Here is a 9,479-nt window from a genome sequence, read left to right on the forward strand (position 1 = left end):
CAAATTCAGAACAACTGATGAATTTATGAACGTGCAACACCCTTTAAATATGACTGGTGTCAGTAAAAGTAGACAAAAAAAGTAATTGTTAGTCAAGAACGCTCTAGTTAACATGTAAATAGCCTAACCAGCTCTGCTACGGCTAGCAAAATGAACAGAGTATTCTCTTATTTGTGTCTGGAAATAACTAGCTTGCAAGCAAGCTAACTTTAGTCAGTTAGCTTGGGTGCTTGGTTGGGACAAGCATGCAGGCTACAATTCCCCATCGAGGAGGCTACAATTCCCCATCTCTCCCCGTAGATTCTTTGGTGACGTTGTGTCCCCATAAGTGACACAATACTAAGCCAATCACAGCGCAACTAGAGATCATTAGGAAGCTCTACGCTACATATTTTCCGCTGGCTGCCCCACCACCACCACAGAAAACACTGAGTTAGGCTGAAAAACCTGCATGTTGGAGCTGCCTTACTCAAGAAAGCAAAAAATATGACTTTATTAACTCCATGATTTTATTTTTGTACATTGTTTGACAACGGATATGTATTAATGCCAAAATAACATTCAAAACAGCCAACAAAAACATGGTGGGATCAAAACAGGTGGGGCTCTGTCCTGAATGACGGGTTGCCACTGCACTACACAGATGAAAGGGAAAACCTTTAACATTTGGTTGCACTTCAGAGTTATGAAATCTATCCCAGACACTGAAACTGTAACACAGCGGGCGCCATTTTGGCTCAGGAAACAACTCTGCAGGAGGATGTGCTCTCACTAACGAGTCCCTACCGCACGCAGTTTCCTTCATCTTTCACGTCATTCGTCGGCTTGTGATACACAGCAATGGCCACTTCTTTGGTTGTGCAGAGGTTAGCAGGAGTGTCGGGGGCGCTTGCTGTCGCAGCGGGGGCATACGGAGCGCATGGTAAGAATCCACATTTTATCATTGCGCGCTGCATGACAAACAGATTGCATGATTGTGTTGTTAACGTTAAAAGCAGTCTGCTGTTTTGTAAACGCTGCAGGATAGGCTATCGCTGCTTCATGTCACTCATTTGGCCATGGGGATGGGATAGTCCTGTCCAGACAGCATGGTGCAGAAATGCATAATAACAATGTATCTGTGCTTTCCGGCTGTAGTTTACTACTGTAAATGAAACCGAGCCTAATAAAAACTGCGCTCTGAAGGATATGTAGGCTGTAGGCTAAACACTTTGATCAAGTGACACACACATAGGATACAACACACTGTATTTTATGTGGCCCTACCCTTACTGTTCAGCTGCCATGACCCTTTACACTACCTCCTATTTGTTTTATTCAGGTTTCAAAAACAAAGATCCAGAAGACTACTCGAGAGTGGTAAGTGTTTTATACTTTTCGTATGGTATGACTAGAGTATTGGCCCAAAGTTGGAGAGTGGGCTGGTATTTAATTTGTTAATAAGTGCATTATTTATATTATAAATTGCGCCCACTACCAATACACTAATACACTGTTTTGATACCGTTTAATTAATATATGGGACTGTTATACCACCTCCTTCCTCCTTGTCAACTTCAAAATCAAATCAAATACAACTTTATTAGTCACATGAGCCATATATGACAGGTGAAATGCTTACTTTACGAGCCCCTAACCAACAATGCAGTTTTTAAAAAAATATGAAAAAGAATAAGAGATAAAGAGTAACAAGTAATTAAAGAGCAGCAGCAGTCCGGATGGCCATTTGATTAATTTAGTTGTTCAGCAGTCTTATGGTTTTGGGGGTAGAAGCTGTTTAGATGCCTCTTGGACCTAGACTTGGCGCTCCGGTACCGCTTGCCGTGCAGTAGCAGAGAGAACAGTCTATGACTAGGGTGGCTGGAGTCTTTGACAATTTTTATGGCCTTCCTCTGACACCGCCTGGTATAGAGGTCCTGGATGGCAGGAAGCTTGGCCCCAGTGATGTACCTGGCCGTACACACTACCCTCTGCAGTGCCTTGCGATCAGTGGCCGAGTAGTTGCCATACCAGGCAGTGATGCAACCAGTCAGAATGCTCTCAATGGTGCAGCAGTTGAACCTTTTGAGGATCTGAGGACCCATGCCAAATCTTTTCAGTCTCCTGAGGGGGAATAGGTTTTGTCGTGCCCTCTTCACAACTGTCTTGGTGTGCTTGGACCATGTTAGTTTGTTGGTGATGTGGACACCAAGGAACTTGAAGCTCTCAACCTGCTCCACTACAGCTCCTTCGATGAGAATGGGAGCATGCTCGGTCCTCTTTTTCCTGTAGTCCACAATCATCTCCGTTGTCTTGATCATGTTGAGGGAGAGGTTGTTGTCTTGGCACAACACAGCCAGGCCTATGACATCCTCCTGATAGGCTGTCTTGTCGTTGTCGGTGATCAGGCCAACCAATGTTGTGTCATCTGCAAACTTAATGATAGTGTTGGAGTCGTGCCTGGCCATGCAGCCATGAGTAAATAGGGAGTATAGGAGGGGACTGAGCACGCACCCCTGAGGGACCTCTGTCTTGAGGATCAGCGGATGTGTTGTTACCTACCCTTACCACCTGTGGGGCTGCCTGTCAGGAAGTCCAGGATCCAGTTGCAGAGGGAGGTGTTTAGTCCCAGGGTCCAAAGCTTGATGAGCTTTGAGGGCACTATGGTGTTGAACGCTGAGCTGTAGTCAATGAACAGCATTCTCACTTAGATGTTCCTTTTGTCCAGGTGGGAAAGGGCAGTGTGGAGTGCAATAGAGATTGCATCATCTGTGGATCTGTTAGGGTGGTTTTGGAGTGGGTCTAGGGTTTCTGGGATAATGGTGTTGATGTGAGCCATGACCAGCCTTTCAAAGCACTTCATGACTTCAGACATGAGTGTTTCAGGTCGGTAATCATTTAGGCAGGTTACCTTAGTGTTCTTGGGCACAGGGACTATGGTGGTCTGCTTAAAACCCATTGGTATTACAGACTCGGACAGGAGAGGTTGAAAATGTCAGTGAAGACACTTACCAGTTGGTCAGCGCATGCTCGCAGTATACGTAATGGTTTTGACGGGGTAGGCCGTCATTGTAAATAAGAATTTGTTCTTAACTGACTTACCTAGTTAAATAAAGGTTTAAAAAAAAGGTAGTTTGTGTGGTTTACAGATTATCATGAGATACTCTACCTCAGCGAGCAAAACCTTGAGACTTCCTTAGATATCGTGCACCAGCTGCTATTTACAAAAATACGTAGTCCACCGCCCCTTGTCTTACCAGACGCCGCTGTTCTGTCCTGCCTATACAGCGTATAACCAGCCAGCTGTATGTTGATAATGTCGTCGTTCAGCCACGACTCCGTGAAGCAGTTTTGAATGTCCCGTTGGTTGTTTTAATCTTCCACGTAGGTCATCGATTTTATTTGACAAAGATTGCACGTTTGCAGGCAGAATGGAAGGCAGTGGGAGTTTATTCAATCGCCTACGAATTCTCAGAAGGCAGCCCGCCCTCCGGCCCCTTTTTCTCCCCTTTCTCTTCACACATATGACGGGGATCTGGGCCCCAAGAAAGCAATATGTCATTCACGTCGGGCTCGTTAGTCTCGTTAAAGGAAAAAAAACGATTCTGCCAGTTTGTGGTGAGTAATCGCAGTTCTGATGTCCAGAAAATATTTTCGGTCACAAGATACGGTAGCAGAAACATTATTTACAAAATAAGTAAAACAATTATTTCCAAACAACACAAAGATATGCACAAAAAAACACAATCAGTTAGGCCTTCTTCTTCAGGGTGCTATCTTCACTAACAATGCTGATCTCTAATGTAACATATTTCTCTCTATCCTGATTCGCTTGATGTATTGTTATCTCTGCTTTCTTGCCCTTTGTGCTGTTGTCTTTTCCCAATCATGTTTGGACCATGTTTTGTGCTGCTGCCATGTGGTGATGCTACCATGCTGTGTTGGCATGTGTTGCTGCCATGCTATGATGTTGTCTTAGGTATCTCTTTATGTAGTGTTGTGGTGTCTCTCTGGTCGTGATGTGTCTTTTGCCCTATATTTTTATTTCATTTTTTACTTTAATCCCAGGCCCCGTCCCCGCAGGAGGCCTTTCTGCCTTTTGGTAAGCTGTCATTGTAAGTAAGTATTTGTTCTTAACTGACTTGCCTGGTTAAACTATCCTCCCCAGCTTTATGAGACGGCCAACAAGTACCACTTCTACCACAGCATAGCTCTGCTGGGTGCCTCTCGCTGTAGGAAACCTGCTGTGGTATGTACTGTATGCTTCCCTCCCATCATTATAATAATATAATTAAATGGAACACTATATTGTTGTAATAGAAAATACATCTCTATGGTTTATTCTAATCCTCCGTCTGCATGTATTCTCTGTTTTGTTTTGTATTCGCGATTTGTGAACCAAGTACATGTCTGTCTTTTCAGATGCTGTATGACACAATTTTAATGCTTTTTGTGCCAAAAACTGTACATATTGGTCTTGACAATAAGCAGAGAAGCACACACTCTTTTCCCCTGTCTTCTCTCTGCAGGCGGGCACCCTCCTGGTATTGGGCACAGGGGCGTTCTGTGGGTCCCTGTACCACCAGGCCCTGACGGAGGACCCTGTGCTGAGGAAATTGGCTCCTTATGGGGGCATGTTCCTGATCGCTGGCTGGCTGGCGATAGCTATCTGACCTGACCATTAACCTCGGGCCCTTGAACCTTTGACCCCTACTGGTGCAGGATGACCTTGCTATGGGACACACACTGACTGTTAAGTTCAGAGGCCAGAGAAGTGGAAATGTCATGATAGGTGGATGGAGGGCTGGATGGAGGGAAGGGGCGTTGGTAAAATGTCACTTATCTAAACCCTCCTCTTTTTCTGTGTGTGTTAAAGGGAAGATAAGGTTGTGAGGGAACAGTTTTTAATCTTCCGTCATCACAGGCTGCCACGTACCCTGTGACTTAAATTTGTGTGTGTGTGTTTGTGTGCTTGAATTCGTGTCGATCCAAAATACGAATGTACATTTATCCTTTATCACAAATAAACATGTTGAAAAGAGTTGATGGCCACTTTTTCATCCCTCCCTTCTGAAGCTTTCTGAAATCACTCACTCACTCACTCACTCACTCACTCACAGTGGGGTAGGAATTGCTGCTCATTCTCTAGTTCACCGGACCCACAGTGCTTACATAGTCTTGGTCTGTAGTCAGTCTGTACATTGTTAATGTCTTCCTTTGTTTGATTTCTTTGATTTTGACAAGGTGTGGTGCTACATTGATATGTCTATTTATCATTTGGTAACAAATTGCAGTCCTCTTTTCTGAGGGACCTGAGTTCCTATCAAGTTGGGCCTAGTAAGAGGTGTGTGGCAATAATAAACTATGTGGTCTGTAAGCAGCCAGCATGTGAAAATGTATGTGTGGGCCTATAGAAAAAAATGGAAAAATATGCACATTCACCATGTCAGGTGCAGGACAGAAGAATGTATCAAAGAGAAGGGGAATGTACACAACTCTGGTTTGCTCCCATGCTGATTTAATCAGACGCACAATGAACACAACGTTTCGATCCGAAGTTTGATCTTCATCAGGTCGTACATACACCACTGTGAAACATACATACTTAAGTAACCTCTAGAGGCATATACATCCGGTCAGTTGAATACAGTGTACAGTACATTCGGGAAAGTATTCAGACCCCTTTACCTTTTGCATTTTGTTACGCTATATTCTAAAATGTATTAAATCGTTCAATCTACACACAATACGCCATAATGAATAGATTTTTTTGCAAATGTATTTAAAAAAAAACCTGAGATCACATTTTACTTAAGTAATACATTTTTCTTCAGTGAAGTAGCTATCAGCAAAGTCAGTGCTAGTAGGGGGGGGGAAAGTTGAGCGAGTGTTTGTTTTTTGGGGTGGGGTGCTGTGGGATTATTTTAGATCCTCTTTGAAGAGGTAGGGTTTCATATGTTTTTGGAAGATGGGCAGGGACTCTGCTGTCTTAGCATCAGGAGGAATCTGGTTCCCCCATTAGGGTGCCAGGATAGAGAAGAGCTTTGACTGGGCTGAGCGGGAGCTTCCCTCCCGTAGGGGTGGGAGGGCCAATAGACCAGAGGTGGCAGAACTAGGTACTTGTGTTGGGGTGTAGGGTTTGAGCATAGCCTGAAGGTAGGGAGTAGCAGTTCCTCTTGCTGCTCTGTAGGCAAATATCATGGTATTGTAGTGAATGCGATCTTTGACTGGAATCCAGTGCAGTGTGCGGAGGAGCCGGGTGGACGTGGGAGAACGTGGGAAGGTTGAACACCAGGCGTGCTGCATTGTGGGTAAGTTGCAGGGGTTTGATGGAAAAGCGGGGAGCCCAGCCGACAGCGAGTTGTCCAGACGGGAGATGAGAAGTGCCTGGATTAGGAACTGTGCTGCTTCCTGTGTGAGGCAGGGTCACACTCAAAAGATGTTGTAGAGCATCAACCTGCAGGAGCGAGTCACTGCTTTGATGTTTGCAGAGAATGACAGGGTCTTGTCCAAGGTCACGACAAGGTTCTTTGCACTTTGGGAAGGGGCCACCATGGAGTTGTCAACCGTGATGGCGATGTCTTGGAACGGGCAGGCATTCCCCGGAAGAAAGAGCAGCTCCGTTTTGTCGAGGTCGAGCTTGAAGTGGGCCGACATCTAAGCTGAGATGTCTGCCAGGCACGCAGAGAATTCAGTTCATTGTTCGCTGTTAGGGGGGTCCTGCGTTCCTTGGGCATTACTGAATCAAATCTAATCAAATCTGAATCACACTGGTCGAAAGATTTGTTCATTTTACTGAACGAGTTGAAAAGATCAGTCAGTAAAAAAAGCAGAACTGCCCATCTCTAATATAAAATTCCCAGAACTGGGTATTCAGAACACATGCCCATTGATTTTGGTATAATGTTTGAGCAGAGGATCACAGAGCTAGCCATGGCAAAATGAATAAAATTGCAGTAAATTTGCTTTAAAACTGCAAAATTGTCTTTCAGCTCAATGAAAGAATTTGTAGAATTGCAGAAAATGTGCTTTACAACAGCAACATTTTCTTTACACTGCCAAGATGACTTTAGCTACCTTCCAGCTAGCTAATATACTATGTTAGAGTTTACACTTCCTCTTCCAATGAAGTAAGGGGAGGTCAAAACAATGTCTACCAAATCTATTCATTTTAAAATGTTGATTACTTCATTCTTGCCATTATCATTCACCTGATAAGACAAGACATGACTTAGACGTTTTGCTAATATATGGTCGCCGGCTTGCCTGGACAGGGGTCCCTGGGCAATAAAAGTTTGAAAACACCTGACCCAGAGCTCAGGCTCTCGCAGCATCTCCAACGGTCGAGTCTCCGAGCGGGAGGAGAGAAAAAGGTCTGTGCTATCATTGGATCCTTCGGACCTCCCTACCCCATTGAAGTTGAAATGTAAAATGGTTAAGGGTTCAGGTTTAGGTTTAGGCTAGGAACTTCCCAAGGATCCCAGATAGCACTGACGACAGAAAAGGCAAAAGAACTTCTTATGCCAGTTGAACCAGAAGCAAATCCAACACCGTCCTAATGGTGGTCGGGGATGCAACAATGTAACTCAATTATTCTGTGCAAGAATGAGCTAAAAGTAACCTGGGGGTTACATACACTTCACGCAAAATAGACTTGGTGTTCCGACAAGTCCCAACATCATTGACCTCAAAAGCATGCAATACATTAATACATACACAGCAGCGTCAATGTGTCATAGCTTGCTTTGACATCATAAAAGTACATACAAGTCTTTCTCTCTCTTGCTCTCCATCGCTTTAGCTGGGGCTATGTTCGTTCCAATCAACAGAGGATTCTGGAAAGTATTCAGACCCCTTCCCCCTTTCCACATTTTGTTACAGCCTTGTTCTAAAAATGTATTTATTTATTTTATTTCACCTTTATTTAACCAGGTAGGCAAGTTGAGAACAAGTTCTCATTTACAACTGCGAATTGGCCAAGACAAAGCAAAGCAGTTCGACACATACAACAACACAGAGTAAAACAAAACATACAGTCAATAATACAGTAGAAACAAGTCTATATACGATGTGAGCAAATGAGGTGAGATAAGGGAGGTAAAGGGAAAAAAAAAGGTAATGGGGGCAAAGTAAATACAATATAGCAAGTAAAACACTGGAATGGTAGATTTACAGTGGAAGAATGTGCAAAGTAGAAATAAAAATAATGGGGTGCAAAGGAGCAAAATAAAAATGGATTAAATAAAATCATCAATCTACACACAAAACCCCATAATGACAAAGTGAAAACAGGTTTTTAGAAAATTTTGCACAATTATTAAATATAAAAAACAGAAATTCCTTATTTACATAAGCATTCAGACCCTTTGCTGTGAGACTCGAAATTGAGCGCAGGTGCATCCTGTTTCCATTGATCATCCTTGAGATGTTTCTACAACTTGATTGGAGTCCACCTGTGGTAAATGTAATTGATTGGACATGACTTGGAAAGGCACACACCTTTCTATATAAGGTCCCACAGTTGACAGTGCATTTCAGAGCAAAAAACGAGCCATGAGGACAAAGTAATTGTCCATAGAGCTCCAAGTCAGGATTGTGTCGAGGCACAGATCTGGGGAAGGGAATCAAAACATTTTCTGCAGCATTGAAGGTCCACAAGAACACAGTGGCCAGACGGAAGTCACTCTTCAGTAAAAGGCACATAACAGCCCGCTTAGAGTTTGCCAAAAGGCACTTAAAGGACTCTTAGACCATGAGAAACAAGATTATTTGGTGTGATGAAACCAAGATTGAACTCTTTGGCCTGAATGCCAAGCATCCCTACGGTGAATGATGGTGGTGGCAGCATCCTGCTGTGGGGATGTTTTTCAGCGGCAGGGACTGGGAGACTAGTCAGGATCGAGGGAAAGATTAAAGGAGCAAAGCACCGAGATTCTTGATGAAAACCTGCTCCAGAGTGCTCAGGATCTCAGACTGGGGTGAAGGTTCACCTTCCAACAGGACAACAACCCTAAGCACACAGCCAAGACAACACAGGAGTGGCTTTGGGACAGGTCTCTGAATGTCCATGAATGGCCCAGTCAGAGCCCGATCAAACATCTCTGGAGAGACCTGAAAATAGCTGTGCAGCGACGCTCCCCATCCAACCTGACAGAGCTTGAGAGGATCTGCAGGGAAGAATGGGAGAAACTCCCCAAATACAGCTGTCCCAACCTTGTAGCGTCATACCCAAGAAGACTTAAGGCTGTAATCGCTGCCAAAGGTGCTTCAACAAAGTTCTGAGTAAAAAGTCTGAGTACTTATGTAAATGTAGTATTAAAATTTGCCCCAAAAAATCTCAACTTGTTTTTTCTTTGTCATTACGGGGTATTTTGTGTAGATTGATTCAATTGTATTTTTTACTCCTCAATCTTAGAATAAGGCTGTAACGTAACAGAATGTGGAAAAATTCAAGAGGTCTGAATATTTTTTCCAAATGCACTCCATCTGTATTCAAAGTG

General features: G+C 43.7%; 1 protein-coding gene across 1 annotated transcript; it reads left to right on the forward strand.

Annotated features, from left to right (window-relative positions):
* Window positions 1–607: 607 nt before the first annotated feature.
* Window positions 608–5,020, forward strand: tmem256 (transmembrane protein 256). Its single transcript, XM_029667246.2, has 4 exons — window positions 608–922; window positions 1,322–1,359; window positions 4,148–4,228; window positions 4,509–5,020. Exons 1-4 carry the CDS (start codon window positions 841–843, stop codon window positions 4,650–4,652), a joined length of 345 nt encoding a protein of 114 aa, XP_029523106.2. The 5' UTR covers window positions 608–840; the 3' UTR covers window positions 4,653–5,020.
* The last annotated feature ends 4,459 nt before the right edge of the window (window positions 5,021–9,479 follow it).

Source organism: Oncorhynchus nerka, linkage group LG8 (assembly GCF_034236695.1).
Source record: "Oncorhynchus nerka isolate Pitt River linkage group LG8, Oner_Uvic_2.0, whole genome shotgun sequence".
Classification (NCBI taxonomy): domain Eukaryota; kingdom Metazoa; phylum Chordata; class Actinopteri; order Salmoniformes; family Salmonidae; genus Oncorhynchus; species Oncorhynchus nerka.